The sequence below is a fragment of the Panthera uncia genome (assembly GCF_023721935.1).
Source record: "Panthera uncia isolate 11264 chromosome A3 unlocalized genomic scaffold, Puncia_PCG_1.0 HiC_scaffold_11, whole genome shotgun sequence".
NCBI lineage: Eukaryota > Metazoa > Chordata > Mammalia > Carnivora > Felidae > Panthera > Panthera uncia.
The window spans coordinates 24,211,839-24,230,091 of record NW_026057578.1 but is presented as its reverse complement, the minus strand read 5'-3'; the positions used below and the strand labels follow the sequence as shown (position 1 = coordinate 24,230,091).

At 47.9% G+C, this 18,253-nt stretch overlaps 1 protein-coding gene across 3 annotated transcripts; it reads right to left on the bottom strand.

Moving 5' to 3' along the window:
- Window positions 1-2,475: 2,475 nt before the first annotated feature.
- On the bottom strand, window positions 2,476-16,498 carry AHCY (adenosylhomocysteinase). Of its 3 annotated transcripts, none has more exons than XM_049649954.1 (10): window positions 16,351-16,498; window positions 10,540-10,730; window positions 9,334-9,409; window positions 7,721-7,870; window positions 6,704-6,816; window positions 6,057-6,264; window positions 5,878-5,965; window positions 5,667-5,784; window positions 4,444-4,638; window positions 2,476-3,414 (listed from the first exon to the last, which is right to left on the bottom strand). In XM_049649954.1, the coding sequence occupies exons 1-10, from the start codon at window positions 16,376-16,378 to the stop codon at window positions 3,283-3,285; spliced, it is 1,299 nt and encodes a 432-aa protein (XP_049505911.1). In that variant the 5' UTR covers window positions 16,379-16,498; the 3' UTR covers window positions 2,476-3,282. The 3 variants fall into 3 exon arrangements, with proteins under 3 accessions (XP_049505911.1, XP_049505914.1, XP_049505913.1); XM_049649957.1 differs by lacking the exon at window positions 16,351-16,498 and adding an exon at window positions 15,837-16,255; XM_049649956.1 differs by lacking the exon at window positions 16,351-16,498 and adding an exon at window positions 15,869-16,255.
- Between the last annotated feature and the right edge of the window lie 1,755 nt (window positions 16,499-18,253).

Genomic DNA, 18,253 nt, shown 5'->3' with positions numbered 1-18,253 from the left:
CCCCCCCCCCCCCCCCCCCCCCCCCCCCCCGCCCAAGGGCCTTAACCTCCTTTTTACCTTTCCTGGGGAAAAAAACTTCCAGCCATGGCCAGGCTGGAGATACTACAAAACCCTTAGCCAATTCCTTCTTTAACCCATGAAGCTTTGATGGTAGAGCCCAGACATCAGGAGTGGGGCATGGGGACACATCTTTCATTTTGGGTACCTGGTCAGTGTCACACATGTGACAGATTAGCAGACCTGAGATCAGAGGTAAGGCTGAAACCATATGTGAAAGGAGAGGGTTGTTTTATGGTTTCAGGTTTTGTTTTTTTTTATACAGTCTAGTTTTATTGAGTTTACCTGAGGCCATTCCCACATGCTTCTACACACAAGTATACAAACATTTATATCTTAACAAATGAAAATGTTGAAAGACACATTATACCACAGTGTAGTGTTTTTTTTAAGAACTGACAGGATATCTCCAAAGAGGAAAGGGGGGAGGTGGGGTGAGGGGAAGTCCTGAATAACAGAAACCAGATCTCAAAGGGGATGGGAGGTAGGGGACTGCATGGGATCTCCCAGGAGGGAACATCTGGAAAGGTATTTCCTATGTCTAGAAGGAGACAGACTTGAGGGATGGGAGTGAGCTTACACACAGGCAGGGGCCTCTTGGAGCAGAGCAACTGCCATATGACCTAGAGTGTTTAACCTTCCTGGCTCAGATAACAGTGGCCTAACCCCTCTTTTCCACTAAGAAGTTATTGTCCCAAAGACTACCATGGCAGAGCTGCTGAGGTGGGTGCTGTAGGCAGTACTTTCTGGTGGAAGTCTTGCCATTAGGTGACCCTCGTAAACCTGAGCCTGTGGGTATGGATTAGGCTTGGATTGGGGACTCAGAATCCTACCCAGTACAAAAGCCAGCTCACTCTCGTGGCCCTTCTCAGAGCCTGTTTCCTGATCTGAAAAACAGGAATTCAAGTCCCTCCCAGGTTATCATGAGGAATGAATAAGCACTTACAGAGCACAATGCCTGACACACAATTAGGTATGCAAGAGACAGTGGTGGGCATGGTAATGGGATCTGTTTTGACCATTGGTATCATGATCAGTTGAGAAGTGGGTCCTATATCATTTGTTATTGGTAATTGTTGAAGTACCAAAATTTGTACAGTTATTTACGGTGGAATCGCATCATATATGCAAGTAACTTATTGTTACATCATCTTGGGTCAGGCTGCTTGGCCCCTCTGAACCTCTGTCCTCATTAGTAACATGGGAAATAATACCACCTCATAGCCAGAGGCCAAAAATACAAAAATGAACAAACCATATTTGTGGAATGTTCAGTCAAATAGGGACATTTCGGGAGTCTGTGCAGCTCAAGGATTAAAACCAGGTCTCATCTTAGTGTTTGAGGCCTATTCTGCCTGTCCCCCAGGCCACCTTTCTAGCCCCTTACCTCATATCTCCCACTATAGTATAGCCAGACAACTCTTCCCTACCCCATCCCCACAACTCACTCTTGCTTAAGCTGTTCTTCTGCCTAGAATGCCCTCACCTTCAATTCCTCCAGTTAAAAATCATCAGTTCTTTCAAAATCCATTTCAAGCATCACCTCTTCTCTGCTGCCTTTCTCCTACTACTGCCAGAGACTGAATTCTAAAGCTGGGCAGAGAAAAAGAAGTGCCAGGAGATGGCAAAACTCTCTTGTGTGTGCATTCTCCCTCTACCTCGAGATCCCAAAAGGCTAGGGTCAGGTCTCAAACATCCCAGTATCCACAGCAGGCCCTCCATCCAGTGGATGAACCTGAGAATAGTCTCCAGTTACCCTTTCCAGGTAGGTTCTTATTTTGCTTTGATTTCCAAGACCAGCACAGAGTTTAATATATGAACACTTAGGCAAATAGGAAGAAGTTCAATTTCCTTTAAGTGGCCTCTTACAAATTTTAGGAAAGACACTTAACCTCTATGAGTCTTCACTCTTATCTATAAGATTAGGATAACATTATTACTAAGCTTGTTGTGAGAATAAAGAAAATCAACTACAAAATACCCAGCATCCAGTAGGTACTCAATAAATAATAGTCCCTCCCCCACCTACACACACAGGAGACAGGAGAGGAGAACTGGATCAACCCAAAGTGTAAATGGGGAGAAAAGGAAATATGAATTGGAACAGAAAAATATAAGGTAGAGGAAAAAATATGAATAGAGATTATAATAAATATAAGTGGGCTAAATTCACCTATTAAATGATAGTCTTTAGGTTAAAAAAACAGGCTTTTAATAAGAGACATACCTGAAGAGACAGAGTTCTCTCTTCACTTTACTCATTCTTCCAAGCCCAAGAGTTTATCTGCAGCCGTTATCACCCTACACTGCAGAACAACCCCTCGCCTTCATCAGCACAGAACTATTATTACTCCTTACTCATGCCATATATTGTTGGCTGTGGATTACCTGTATAATAAAGACTCAAAATTCTTTTAGGCACCAAATTTTTAATTTACCCACTTTCTTGCTCTCTTTTAACATTATAAACATTAATTAAACATTATAAACCAAATTAATATTTTTAATCCAGGGTTGTGATAGGAGCCATCATGTTACAAAGAGGTGGCAGATCTCTGCCTGCTTTTATGATTCTCTGGCCTCTCTCAACTTCTGGCTGTCACATCTCTTGTCCTTTTTTGGTTTTCCTATAACACTATATTCTAACCTCTGTAAAATAGGAACTGAAAGTACTGACCTCACTGTTCTGAGAAACCTCTTAAACAATAGAATGTCCAGTACTAAGCCAGGCTCTCAGGAACAAACTCCCAAGAGTTCCTCCCTGCCCTTTGATATAGTTCATTCTCATCAGTCATGGGCTGAGGAACCAGTGAACCAGTAAATTAGAACATGAATATAAAGGCCATAGGTCAGGGGAGGGCCTAGATGGAAAAGTGCATGGGTTTTGTGACTACCACTGCCAACTTCTAACCTAAGTAAGGACTGACTGAGTGAGCAGTTCCAAAACCCCTCTGCTCATGGCTCCCTACGGTTATCTCCTGTGTACCTCTATCATGACCAGGGCTTCAGAAGGGGCTTCTCAATTCACGATGCCACACTTGAAGCAGTATGCGAGATGCAGCAGCAGAGGTTAAAGACTGAGTGACCAGCCCCAGGAAGTCAATGGGGGACATTAGCAAACCTATTTCAAAGTTGGTGCCATTTGCTCTTGATGAAGAGAAGTGGAACCCCAGCAAGGCCAGCACCTTATAGCGAGCAACTATAAGGCAAACTACAGCCTGGTTCTCAGTAGCGGTAATGATCAGGCTTGAAAGGGCCATCACGGGACAAGCCTAGGTACTTGGCCTGCTTCTCAGTCAGCTTGGTCAGCTTCACATTCAGCTTACCCAGGTGGGCTTCAGCTACTGCTTCATCCAGCTGGAGAAAAACACAGGGAAGACCTAGAATCAGTGCCATGCTGTGCGACCCCGTACCTGCATCCAGCTACCAATAGAGACAAGAAGTATTCTGTGGGAGTTATCTGTCATATGTGTTACAAATACTACCTCATTCTATCCTCACAGCCAGTTCAGCGGATGTGTTGTTTTTGGCTGCCCAGCTCCCTTTACTCAAGAGGGAACCATGCTACATACTCCCCTCCAACTATCCCTGGTTGGACCATCAACTACATCTCTTTCCTCACCCTCCACCAACACAAGCAACTAACCAAATGCTCCTCTGGAATATATCTATGGACAGAACATATATTCTATGACAGGTAGAGACAAGGACTGTTCAATTCCTAAAAAGGGAGGGAATCTTAAACAGTGAGAATATCAGTCTCGGCTCACCAGTGGCAAGTCTATTTGACAGATGAAGTGAATGTAAAGAAGAAAACAGTCAAGGCAAAGAGAAAGACGAATCCCTGGATCCAGTGTCTGAATCTTAGACTCCTCTGTTACATAGCCAAGACTTCCTTTTTAGATTAAAATGGTTGTGACTGTTTTAAAATATATCCTTAAGTTCTTTGTCCATAAATTCATAATATCCTTTCCATCACGAGGTAGAGCCCAATTCCTCACCCTTTGAGTGGCTTACTTCTAATGAACAGAATAAAGCAGAAATGATGTCATGGGACTTGGAGACAAGGTCCTAAAAGGCACTTGCAGCTTCCTCCTTTGCTTTCCTGTGGATCATTCACTCTAGGGGGAAGACCAGCTGCCATCTCATCACGACACTTAAGCAACCCTATGCAGATAGACCCATGTGGTGAGGAATTGAGACCTGCCAACATGGACATGAAGTGGATCTTCCAACCCAGTCAAACCTTCAGATGATGACAGCGACTCACTGGGAGTCATACCCTGCTTTGGGCCTCAGTTTCCTCCTCTGTTAAATGTAGAGAATGATTTCTGCCCTGTGGAGGACACTGTGAGGACCTCTAAGAGGGTAGAGATGCAAACCCACCTTCTTGGGCAAGAAGTGGACCCCAACAGGGTACTTGTCAGGGTGAGTCCACAACTCTATCTGTGCCAGCACCTGGTTGGTGAATGAGTTGCTCATCACAAAGCTGGGGTGGCCCATGGCACAGCCCAGGTTGACCAGCCGGCCTTCAGCCAACAGGATGACACGGCGCCCATTTTTCAGCCAGTAGCGATCCACCTGCAAGTGGGCAAAGCAGCAGTGAGGGTTGGTAGGGCACTGTTGCCAATGTCCACCACTGCCTTATCCTACCCTGTTGTTCAGAAAGGCCTTCCTGCCTCCAATAGTGTCTGTGAAGGGCCTGGACTGTCCTAGAACAACCTCCAGCAAGTGGGTGGCACTCATAATTAATAAGAGCTAATATTTATTAAGCAACTCTGAGCTAGAGATCTCATGGGTCTGCTGTGAGAATTTAATGAGCTGAACAAGTAAAGTACTTGACATATGGCTTGGCAGATAGTAAGCACTTGGTAAGTATTAGCTAATAATTATCATTAATCCCACAGGCTAAGAACATACACAAACTATATGTGTGTGTGTGTGTGTGTACTTATCACATCTGATTCTAATAACAACCCTATAAGTACTATTATTATCCCCATTTCACAGATAGAGAAACTGAAGTTAAACTAAAGAAGTTAAGAGAAACTAAAGGATTAAGTTGTGGGGCACCTTGGTGGCTCAGTTGGTTAGCATCCATCCGACTCTTGATTTCAGCTCAGATCATGATATCACAGGTCATGAGATTGAGCCCCTACACTAGGCTCAGTGCTGACAGTGCAGAGCCTGCTTGGGATTCTCTCTCCCCCTCCCCCACTCGTGTGAGTGCATGTGTGTGCATGTGCATGTGAGTGCTCTCTGAAAATAAATAAACTTTTAAAAAATCAATAAATAAAGGGTTAAGTTGCTGCAGTTTGAGCCTGGACATTTTGAGGACAGATCCCATGTTCTCGACCACCATGCTAAATAAAAGTTGAATGGAGTGGTGCTCAACATTGGCTGCCCAGCAGAATCATCTTGGGTGCTTTAAAAAATGGGGATGTCTTGGTGTCACCCTAAGATTTTAAGTGGCCCTGAAACCGGGCTCTCTTCCTCCCTCATCCCACTGCCCAGGTTGCCACAGCCTGCTCATCTACCCTTCTTGGTGACTAGCCCACAGTCATGTCCCCCACAGTCTCCCATCTGCCCACCCTGCTAAGGCTTCTCACCTGGGGCTTGATGTTCACCTTCTCCACAGCATTTTCGTTCAGCCACTTGACATCAATCTCTACATCAAAGTGTCCGATGTTACACACAATGGCATCATCTTTCATCTGCTCAAAGTGCCTATTGGGGAGTGCCAACCCATGGAAGACCGTCAGGGACAAAGAGCAGCCCTAAGCCTCCTTTGCTCCCTGAGATCCCCAACCTGGCACCTACCGGCCAAGGATGATGTCAGTACAGCCCGTGGTGGTGACAAATATGTTGCCCTCCTGACAAGCCTCATCCATAGTGGTCACCTCATAGCCTGTGCAGAGACGGTGTCCACGGGTCATCCAGGGTGGCCCTGACCCTCCTCTGGCCCCAGTGGCTGACAGCCAACCCTCGCCCTGTCATACCCTCCATGGCAGCCTGCAGTGCATTGATGGGGTCGATCTCCGTGATGATGACGCGGGCCCCAAAACCCCTCAGGGCCTGGGCACAACCTTTGCCCACATCGCCATAGCCGGCTACCACTGCCACCTTGCCTGCAATCATCACATCTGTGGCCCGCTTGATGCCATCTATAAGAGACTCCCGGCAGCCATACAGGTTGTCAAACTTGCTCTGAAAGAAGAGGGGCAAAGGGGTGATGGGGGCAGGCAAGGCCCCTGGGCCTCAGACCTACTCTCAGCATCCTGGCCTAGTGGGTCTTGGACTGATCACTTTTTCCCACCAGCTAATGCACTCATATGCCCCTTGCTCTGATTAGCCCAAGACGTTCTCCCTAGCCTATGCCAGTCTAGAAGGCTTCCTAAGGATCAACTGCTAGGAGAGACTTGCTTAGAACCTGCTTCACTTTCAAGCTCTTGGTGCCCAGCCCTAAAACTCACTGTACAGTTCTTTCCCTCTTTAATGGACTTATTACCCTCAGTTATAACTCCCTTACCCCCCTCAAATGAAGGCTAAGTCCCTAGCCTGCAGCCTTCCCAGGGACCTTTCTTCAGAGGCTACTAAGCTGCAATGGGAACCAACAGCTGAACACGACACTGACGCACGGACTCACCTTGGTGACAGAGTCATTGACGTTGATGGCAGGCACCTTCAACTTCCCGTTAGCCACCATCTTGTATAGGTTGTGGACCCCTGTTGTGGTCTCTTCAGAAATGCCTCGGATGCCTGAAAAAGAACGGAGGGAATGAGCCCAAGGCCAGGAAGGGACTTCCCAAGGGATCAACGGGGTGCCTCTGGGATGAGGCCACAAGAGCCTCAGAAAACCCACACCTCAACTCACCCAAATTCCTCATCTTTACCCCCCAAAGCTGCTCCTCTTTCTGAGTTCCCATTTCCATGACTGATACCATAGTCACCCAATCCTCCAGACTAGCAGGCAAGAAGAGCCACCACCATCATCAGGCCAAAGGATTCCATCTCCCAGCAATCCCAAGCTTTCCATTCCTGCTGCCACTGCCCTAGTCCCCACCACCATCATCTCTTGCATGGTCTCCCAGCCATGACCCATTTTCTACACGGGCCAGCAGTCATTTTTAACGTATATATTTTCAGAGAAATCTTTTAAATACCATCCACTCACTTCTCTTTGCTCTCAGGATCAAGCCCAACTCTTCTCTCTTGGTCTGTTGAATCTGATTAAAGTTCCAGCCACATCCTGCAACTCTACCCAGTGAAGGAAGCTGCCATGCTGACTTCCTTTCTGTTTCCTGAATAGTCCATCCTTTCCTGCCTCAGGGCCTTTGCACTCACTACCTCCTCTACATTCCTCCCCACACTGCTTTTAGCAAAACTGACTCCTTCCCAGTTGTTCCCCGCCCTGGCCTATGCTTGCCCTTGAACCAGACCTTAGCCAGGCCTCCCCTCACCCCCCGCCCCACCCCACCCACCACCACCTAGCCCCACACCATCAGAAATCAGGAGGCCAGGCCCCAGCATGTCTGCAGGAGCCTGCCATCCTCCCATCTTCCACAGAACCTGCTGCTCGAGGCAGTAGGGAGTCCTGCCAGCCCTGCTGCTTTCGCATGGGCAAGAACCACCAACACCCTGCCCACCCACCTGCCGCACTTACCTGACAGGAGCTGTGGGTACTTGGTGTGAATGAGGTTCGTGAGGTCACCTCCATCATCCAGAATCATGTTGAGGGGCCCGTCCTTGAAGTACAGCGTCTGCTCAATGCACCACAGGTACTCCTCATCTGTTTCACCCTTCCAAGCGTACACTGGAGTTTGAGTGGCACAGCACATCAGGGCCTGGCCTTCCCCACTGGTGCCTGCTCCAGGAAACCACCTGAGCAGGGCCAACGTAACCTACCTAATTCCCACCTCCAGCCCTTCTGAGGACTCAGGCAATGAAAAGAACACAACTTAGAACCAGATAGATCTGAGTGCAAATCTTGGTTCTACACTCACCAGCTGAGTGACTGAGCAAATCACTTCACCTCTGTGAGCCTCAGTTTCCTCACCTCCAATGGTACTGATTAAGTGAGATGGAGGTCAAGATATAGGTATCTGGAAATAATTATTTCCCTCCTTACCACTTTCTGTCTGGGCCTCAGCAACTGGGACCTCAACCTAGTGACCAGGGCTCCCACCCACAATGCCTACTGCTGGGATAAAGGTGCTACAGCGTTACTGACCCACACTCAAGTGGACCCATGAGCCAAGGTCCAAGAGTCATTCTGCACTGCCCAGCAGTCTCTGTGGTAGGTTGTCCCAGGCTAAGTCTGGCCAAAAAGTGACAAATAGCAGCTACTATGCATAGAGCACTTTCTCTGTGCCAGACATTATTCTGACTGCCTTATACACCATCTAGTTTTTCCTCACAGAAACACTCTGAGGCAGGCATTACTATCACCCATCATTTACAGCTCAGAGAGGAGCAAAGATGTGCCTAGGTCACACAGCATGGGCATTCCAGAACAGACATCGGAATCCAGGACTCCTGACTGCCAGCCTAGACTGGGACACTGGTATGGGCCTCTCAAGAATCTCCTGTGAGCAAACAACAGTGGTCAAGGAGGCCCAGATGCCACTCCCCCAGACTAAAGCAGACAATGGTCTTGAAAACAAGGCTCTTCCCAGAGAAGGGTCATGGAGCCCAAATAAGGCTGAGGAGCAGGGGAAGACATGACAGTCCAGGGTCTGGAACGGTCCTCCTCCATCCATTTCCTTCTATGTATGGCTGGTTAGAAGGAATTGTGAATGTCCTATTTAATCACCATCAGAGCTAACCACTCCCCTCCCCAAGCCCTGGCAGATGTGTGCCTGTTTCTCTAGCAGCTTGTGATAGTCTTTCCTCAGGTTCCTAGACCATCAGACCCTAGGCAATGGACCTCTGAGGCTCTTTTTCTACCCAGTATCCCTCCCTGATTCTTTTGGAAATAGACCTACATCTTTCCTTTAAGGAACTTCCTCTCTGTAACATCGTGTGGTTCCCAACCATAAGATCCCACCCTTCCAGGTTACATGATTTGAGATGGGCCAGTAAGTGCATTCCATAGGATTTTAGATGATAGTGGGACAAAACAACTCTTTCCTTAAATCACTAGACTAGAATTCTACGACCATGACTTCTCTCCCCTGCCATGGGAAAACCTGCCACAGTAGGAGTCAGTGAACCAAACAGGGAGAAGCAGAGCCCCTTCATGCATTCTCACAACCCCTAGCAACAAACAAGACTCACCAGGAATGCCAGCCTTGGCAATGGCAGCCGCCGCATGGTCCTGGGTAGAGAAGATGTTGCAGCTGGACCACTGCACCTACAACAGCCAACAAGACAGGGCCGCTGGTCACAGACAGCTCAGAAGTACTGGGATCACGGGACAGGGATAAAGCAAAGCCGTGGACAGAGAAGGGAGAGGCTCAGGATCTAGTCCCAGCTGACTCTTCAACCATAGGCTAGGGACAACTGATGAGTAGATGGGAGACAGAGCATTGACAAGACCTGATTTAGGCTTTAAAACATCACGTGGTACTATGTGGAGGGTAAATGGCTCCACCGGGAAGCAAGGAGACAAGTGAAAAAGCTGCTGTAAGAATTCAGCAAGAAACACAATGGTAGCAGTAGAGGAGAAGGTGGGTACATTCTGAAGGTTGAGAGGACAGAATTTGCTGCAGGATTAGTTGTTGGGGTGAGAGAGAAAGAGGAGTCAGGGATGATCCCAGGTTCTAGAAGGCTGGTGTTTCCATTTACTTACATGAGGAAGACTGAAGGAAGAAGAGGGGAATAGGAAATCATGAGTGTGGCCATGTTGAGGTTCAGAAGTCTACTAGATCTCTAAGTGGAGAGGACTGACACATCAGCTGCCGGATATAGAAGTCTGGAGTTTCAGGGAGAAGTCCAGGCTAACACATATATTTGGGAGTCAGCACCATACAGACAGTATCTAAGGCCACAAAATCACATCACTGGGTGTGAATGTTGAAATAAGAGGTCCAAGGAATGAGCCTTGGTGTACTCAGTTGGTTTTGGCTGCTCTTCCCTGCCCCATCTTGGGAAACCATCTTACTCCAAAACTCCCAGACAGATTGGAAGAGCTGCCAGCTGTTGGTACTTATAACCCAGGCTGAAACAATCAGAGCACACCATCCTGCTGGCACCATGTTTGGTCCATGGCAGGCACATGACCCTGGGAGGGCCAATGAGAACCAGTCCTTAGATGACTCAGTAGGCCCTTGGTGTTGAGTTTTTCCTACCAGAGCTCCTCAATCAGGAAGATGTGAATTGAGAGAACTCAGAAACTATCTTCCCAGTCAGGGAGGAAATATGCATAACAATAGTCACCACAAAGGGTGGTGGCACTGTGACAAGCTTGGAGCCTCTGCCAACCGGAAGGGACATCACATTGGACTTCCCCTGCCCCCACACCAGAAATGCCAAGGGACTCACCTCAGCACCCAGAGCTACAAGGGTCTCAATGAGGACAGCTGTCTCCACAGTCATGTGTAGACAGCCAGCGATGCGGGCGCCCTTCAGCGGCTTGGAGGCTGAGTACATCTCCCTCATACGCATCAGACCCGGCATTTCATTCTCCGCGATGTCCAGGGCCTTGCGTCCCCAGGCGGCCAGGCTGATGTCGGCTGCAGGGCCAAGGTGGACGGGATTTCCATGAGCCGCCTCATCCCACCAACCACAAAGCACCACCACTCTCACTTATCCACTTGTGGACACAAAACACTAAATTAGGCAGCTCACAGCCTTGTGAGAGAACACATTTAATCAAAGAATCACACAGGTATGTGAAAATTACAAGGCAGGTAAGTGTCCCTTAAAAATTAGCTATCGGGGTGCCTGGGTGGCGCAGTTGGTTGAGCGTCTGACTTCAGCTCAGGTCATGATCTCACGGTTCAGGAGTTCCAGCCCCATGTCGGACTCTGTGCTGACAGCTCGAGCCTGGAGCCTGCTTTGGATTCTGTGTCTCCCTCTCTCTCTGTTCCTCCCCGGCTCGCACTCTCTCTCTCTCTCTCTCCCTCTCTCAAAAATAAATAAAGATTTAAAAAAAATTTTTTTTAATTAGCTATCAACCTATACGTACCTCCCACTACCCTTTCTGCTGCCACCTACCAACCTCCTCATTTCCTAAAGACTGTAGCTCCTTGTGCTCCATCTTCCAAGTCATCATTCTCAGTGACTTCCTCCAACGCCTTGGGCTCAACACATTTGCTTCATTTCCTTGACCATATGAAAATGCTGTTTCCCCAAGACTGATTTCTTTCCACTTGGAGGAAACTCACCTGTGTAACTAACACTCTTGGCCTCTCTGCCCTAAGGGAAGCAGAGTGCCTTGTCTGATTGGTAAACTTGAGAGGAACAAAGGGCATGCTCAGTTCAGCTCTCCCTTCTTCTGCAAGCAAGCAGCAGCCAGCCAGCCTACAGGAAGCAGTTTTTCCATACCTACCTAAGCTCACCTTGCCTGTACCTGGAGAGTAACTACTGAATTTGGCCTTTTGTTAGCAGGATCATCGGACTTCAACCCTAATCTACACCCTCTGGCTTTGATGCTATTAGTTATGAGGGTTAAGTTTTGGCTTCTATCTGCCACCTCAAATGTTTCAAATTTGTCCAAATTCTCAGACAGGAAGAAGGATACTATAATGCTCTCTCACCATCTCAATACTCTCCTAATAATCTCACCCTCTTTCTCTCCCAGCCACACCAACCCATTCTGTAGGTCAGTGGTTGCAAACTTCCCCGATACAGTCATCAGGCATACTTGTAACATCTCCCTGAGGAAAAAGATTCAATAGGTCTAGGAAGAGAGCTGGGACTCCTGGTGATTTTTATTATTAGGGAAATTCGGATCCTGCCAATCGCCCAAAGAGGTGGTGGGTGGAGGGAAAGGACTGTAGAGAATTTCATAACAAATAATAAAACTAAAACAGTCTTCCCCCTACTGTATAACTACTGTGCATTCAGAGATGAAATATTCCTCCCCCATGGGAGGGACTTACTCCCACAGTGACTCAACACACAACCCCCTTCCCCTATCACCCTCTGGCCCCACCCCCACCCATCCACCTTGGCAGGCCATTACCAATGCTACTCTCCTTTGAAAACCTTGATTTCAAGCAAACAACTCTGGCCATGTCCCATCTTTCCAATCCTCTCTCCCTCTGGAGCCCTAACTCCAATAAGAGTACAGTCAGTCAGGTCAGAACCTCTAATGCATTAATCCTACCAATTTCCAGAGTCCCTCACCACACCACCTTCCTATTCTCAACTTCTTCCACAGGTTCAGATTCCACTGTCTCCTCTGAGAACTCCTTGGCAAAACTCCCACCCTGGTTAAACCCAACCTTCCACTGCACCCAAGCCAGAGAGTCCAGCAGGAGGAAAATCACCATATGAAGACCATAAGTCTCACGGGGACACTCCGCAATCCTAACACATTTTCATAGTAAATTCACTCTTCTTTTCCATTCTGTCCAAACCTCTAATGCCTCTCCTTATCAACTAATGACCTCACTTCACAATTCACTGAGAAGAATTCAGAGCTATGCCATGTTTCCTCCATGGAATCCATTGGTCCTCATCTGTAGCTACACACCAAGCATTCTTTTGGTACAAGAGAGTGGTCTCTGCTAGGTGGGGCTTGATCCCATGTACTCTCACCTCCTTGCAGAACTCACTACTCCAGTGAACTGTTCTTCCCAAGGTCGCCCAAAACTGGCCTAATCCTACATCTAATGGTCGACTATCTATGTTCACGTGTCTCCCTGAAGCACTGCTCCCATGAATTTTGCCCCCCTTCTGAAATCCTGTCTTTTCTTGGCTTCTATGCCTATCCTTCTGTGGTTTTCTTCCTGCCTTCCAGGCTCCTTTTCCTATAACTCACTGTAATGTTTCCAAGCCCTCAGGGCTCCATCATCTCCCTCTTTCCAGAAGAGCATTACATTACAGGCTTTAAATACCTTCCCTACAGCAATGGCTCCTACCCAAACTTCAAGCCCAAACTTCTCCCCTGAATTTAGGACTCCTATAATCCAACTTATCTACTCACCATCTCTACTTGGATGACCAGCTATATGTATTATGTGTTGGGTTTGAGCCCCTGGGACTCCCGGTCCTCCTTCCCAAACTTTTACTCCCCCAACCTTCCCATTTTAGGAAATGAAACCACCATTCAACCAGCCACCCCAGACAAAACCTTAAGATTTCTTGATTCCTCTTTTCCCCTTTCGCCCCCTTCCAACCCATCTGCAACGTCCCAACACATCTTGCCACGTTGGATCACTGAAGCAGCCTCTTCACTGGTCTCCCTGTTCCCACATGCTATTCTTCCCACAGAAGCCAGAGGAAGAAGCGTTTTAAAATTTAAGTTACATCACCTCCACTCTTCTGCTTAAGTAAAAAACAAATCTCCACTGGTTTGCCCTTACTTTTGAATAAAATCCTAACTACTCACTGCCCACCCTTCTCCCCCACCTCTCCACCCTTTTTCTCCTCACCAGCTGCTCAACCACACGGCCTTCCTTCAGAGAAGCTAAATTCATTCCCACTTAAGGGCTTTAATCCAAGCAATTCTCTTAGCTTGGAAGGCTCTTCCCCAAGCACCTGATATAGTATCTGGCACAGAGTAGATATTCAACAAAAACCTAGAAACAACAAAGAACTTGGTGTATATATTCTTGCTGGAGGAACAGAGAGTGCACCAGGGTGACTCTACTGGTAGAGTGAGTAAGAGGATGAGTCAGGATTTTAGTCCCAGTGAGGTGGAAAGCTCCAAAGTTTTAAGGGGAGTATCATGACCAGATCTGTCTTTTGAAAAGACCCCTTTGGTTGCTGCATGTGTCTATGGAGCAAGAGACCAGAGAGGGAGGAGGAAGACTAGAACTGGGGAGGTGGCCATGCAGACAGATAAATGTGCAGATCTCACAAAACAGAGAAAATAGCATGACATTATCCAGATCCATGTCTGTCCTATACTTATCCTCTAGTCACCTTTCTATCACCAGTGCTCAGCAGGGCCTGGCACAGAGAAAAGCAAACATCTACTAACCATTCCTGGTTGTTAAAAAGGAATGAGAGGGGGGTCCATGAAAGGGGCTGGCACAAGACAGGGGTGGCAAGAAACAAAACAAATGGGAACCCAGTATTTGCATCTACCTATGAAGAAAGAGCCCAGAGAGGGGTTTACCCCAGGTTCCACAGCCAGTCAATGGCAGAGGTGGGGGTGGTGGCCAGGCAGAGGTGTCAGAGCTACAGACAGAGGCCCTTCTCAAGGATCAAAGATCATGGGAGGGGCCCAGCAATAGCAGACAATAGGCTTTGTCCTATCCTGCTAAGCTCCATCCCCTCAGCCACCACAGGTTCCTCCAGCTAAAAATAACTCCTTCACTTGCCCTCATGACAGGCATGCCAGCCCCTGAGTTTTCCATAGATCCTTCAACTCCAAGGGCACGGAGGAGGGTCTAGTGTTCCAAGTTCTGGGGTTTTTTGGTGCCCAGGTTGCTAAGGAATTATAGAAGTTGAAGGAGCACCTATCTAGGGCAAACCAAGAGGAAGAGCCAATACCCTTTCTGAGCCTGTTTCTTCATCTGTAAAATGGAAATAATAATCTCTAACCTTGCTATGAGCCCTGAGGATTAAAGATGTGATGTGGGGAGCACCTGGGTAGATCAGTAGGTTAAGCATCTGACTCTTGATTTCAGCTTGGGTCACGATCTCACGGTTCATGAGTTCAAGCCCTGCATGGGGCTCTGTGCTGGCAGTGTGGAGCCTGCTTAGGATTCTTTCTCCCCCTCTCTGCACCCCCCTGCTCATGTTCTCTCTCTCAAAGTAAATAAACTTAAAAAAGGAAAAAAAAAAAAAAAAAGATGTGATATGGGCAAGGTCCGGCATAAAATGCCTTTCCTGATGGCAGCTTCCTTCCTCCAATTCTATCCACCCAACTCCCCTACTTCCAAATGCAGCCTTACCTCCTCCCACATAACCCAATGCCCTCAACCCTGACCGGCTGATCTCTCCACAGTATGAGGAGCCCACGTTCTAGCTCAGGCACTGATGTGCCCTTGACTTAACCTTTCTGTACTTCAGTTTCATGGGAACAACGGTCTATTCTGGCCACTTGATAAGCTACTATTTCTACAGAATCTTTGCAAGTCCATCCTACTAGTGCCTCAGTTTCTTTCTCTGTATAATGGGATAAAGTCCACCTCCAAAGGTTATCTTGTAAACACACAAATCAGCAGATACACTGCAAGTGCTCCATAAATACTGATGCCTTTCTCCAGGTCTAATGGTGTCTTGAATTTACTTTAAAAACTGCTAGCAGCCTGAACAAGTTTGTGCTGAGAGTTCATTAGGTTTGTTCCAGGTGTGTTCACTTATATACAGTGGTGAAAAGGAGTGCTTAGAGGCAAACAAGGCCTACATTCATATCCTGCTAGACCAACTCACAGCTGTAAGATCCTGAGCAAGGTACCTTTATTCCTGTGTCTCAGTATACTCATCGTAAAATGAGAAACAGTCCCTTCTCCAAAAAAGTCGTGAGAACAAAATGAATTAATCTACAATAAAGATAGAAGGTGGTGCCCATCCCACAGTAAACTGCCCGGTGAACATTAACTATCAGTTTAACTGATAAATTGCAAGGATTTTTCTAAGCACTCCAAGTTTTCTTAGAGATTCTCTGCACGGCTGTCACTGTCGGCCAGGAGAGTGACCCTAAAGGTTGAGTAACGAACCCAAAGTCTCCTGTGAGGGGACTAGTGCCGACCTCAGGCTCGCTCTCCAGGCCTCTCCTCCCACGCCTGAGGGACTCCACTGCCCTCGCCTTCCCTACAGGAGGCCCAGAGAGGGGTGGGCACTTGTCCGGGTCCACCCAGCTGCCAGGATCGTGGCCTCCTGGAGTAGGTCCCAGCAGGTGCCAAAGGTCCCAGGCCGTGGCCAGGTGCGCGGTCCCCGCCAGCCCCAGGCTCTTCCGAGCGCAACACGCCGCCAGTTGGCGGCTCCGCAGCCCGCGCTGCTGCACCGGGCCTCGCGCGGCACGCCGGGACTTGCAGTCCGTGGCCGCCTCTGACTACCGCCTCGCTGGGACGTGAGAACTCCAGCCCCCAGGTGGCCTCGCGCGACCACGATCGCGCCGAGCCAGCGATTCAAGGGGTCCTGAGAGCCCCGCGTCGGCCCCGCGGCCGCCTCCCCAACAGGCCCCCAGCGGGCGCGGAGTCGATCCGGCCGGCTGCACTCCTGGAAACTCACCGACTTTGTAGGGCAGTTTGTCTGACATGCTGACAGTGCTTCCGCACAGTATGGTGAACACGGGCGAAAGGGGCCAGGCCTGGGGCTACAGACTCACACAGGAAGGGCGGCGCTGAGCAGGGACCTGTGTGTGGCGCCGGCGCCTTTAAATATCTTCCTCTAGTTTGCATATTCAGGATCCCGCTAGAGCTGAGTGGTCCGGGGCGGGGCCCAACGCAAGGGGGCGGGGCCGGGACCGGAACAGACTTCGATCCCTGCTAGGGAGAAAAACCGTTTTTTGTCCACGCTGGGTTCGGAAGGGAGCTCAGGGAGAGGCCTGAGAGCAAACCTGAGGCCGTTCTTTCTTTCATTCGTTCAGCTTGGAAATCCGAAGTCAAAACTGAATGGAACTGCCGTTCTAACCAGTTCACTTACCTGAGCCGCAATTTTCTCTTTAGTAAAATGGGCCAAATGACACCACATGGATTATACGTAAAGTTGCAATATGTCAAGTACCTAGCACACCCCAGATCTTCCACCCTGCTCCCCTCCAGGTAACCACTATCCTTAGTTTAGGTAAACTTGTATGCATTTTAGTACTTTAACTACATATGTGTAAATCAAACGTTTCATAGAATTCTTTCTGTATTTGACTTTTATATAAATGGTACCATACTGTACTTAGCCTTCTGCAACTTGCTTTTTTCTGTCAATACTATGTTTGTACAAGTCACGTATATAGCTTAAATGTATTTATTTTTGCTTTTGCTGCCGGATATTATTTCGTTGTACACATGACATGATTAATTTATCTGTTCTATTTGCTCAAGTTATATACAGTCTATCGCTATTGCATACATACTGGAGCAATGGACGTTTCTGTACTTGTTTCTTAGTGCACATGTGTGGGTGTCTCTGGCGCAGAAATGCACCTAGAGCTGGAGTTTATGGGCTGACACATTAGTAACTTTCCTAGATATTGCCAAATTGCTTTCCAAGGTAGTTTCACCGTTTACCCTCCCACTGGCAGTATCTTGAGAGGGCCTGTTTTTCCACATCTCTGTCGTCACTTGTCAGCCTAACAAATTTGTGTTGACCTGATGGGTGTGAAAATGTATCTACTTGTGATTTTAACTGGCCACCTGAAAACCCTTTCACATCTTTCAAGGAACCCCGCCCCCCCCCCACTCCATTCCCCAGCTGCCATCCATTTTCTTTCTCCCCTTCTCAAACTTTTTCAGAGTTGCCCCTTTCTGGATCTGCACTTCCACACCTCCCACTCATTTCTCAGGTGTGTGGCCTCTACCCCCAGGCCTCTGCTGAAAGTTCTGCAGCTAAGGGCATCAGGGATCCTAGCTGAATCCAACAGATGCGCCTCAGCCTGCATTCCCAGCTCCTAGCGACACACACAACATGCCCTCGGTTTCCACTTTCCTGTCTCTCCTCCCAGTAGTTATTCTTGTTCACTTAGTTCCTTCTCTGACCTTAGCAACTTCCTTCTTCTCTAGTGCTCTCAAGGGCTGATGTTCCTTTTTCCTCTTACTCTGCTCCTTCTGCCTGTGCCATCTCACCCACACTTAAGGCTGTTGTGACCACTTCTATCAAGTTGGTCCATGTGTCCATAAAACACTGCCTTGCCCTGAAAGCCACCTGTTTCCCTTCTCAATAACAGGCCCCTGCTCCCCACCCCTGGAGTTATTACTACCATGAATTTTGTCTTATTAAATTCCTTTGCTTTTCGTAACGGGTTTTACTACCTATGTGATTATCCCTATACAGCACATTGTTTAGTTTTGACTGTTTTTGCCTTTGTGTAAGTGAAATCATGCTGTATATATTCTTCTGCAACTTGCTTTTCTGTCAACATTGTGTTTGAGTCCTTCGCATAGATGCTGTAACTATGGTCCATTTATTTTCTGTATCA

Bases quoted from the DNA above. Each gene is read 5' to 3' on its own strand.
- AHCY (XM_049649954.1), bottom strand. From the start codon at position 16,378: ATGTCAGACAAACTGCCCTACAAAGTCG. The intron at 10,731-16,350 runs GTGAGTTTCCAG...TTGGCCCTGCAG, and splicing joins CAAACTGCCCTACAAAGTCG to CCGACATCAGCCTGGCCGCC. The intron at 5,785-5,877 runs GTAGGTGCCAGG...ACTCCCCAATAG, and splicing joins ACTGACATCATCCTTGGCCG to GCACTTTGAGCAGATGAAAG.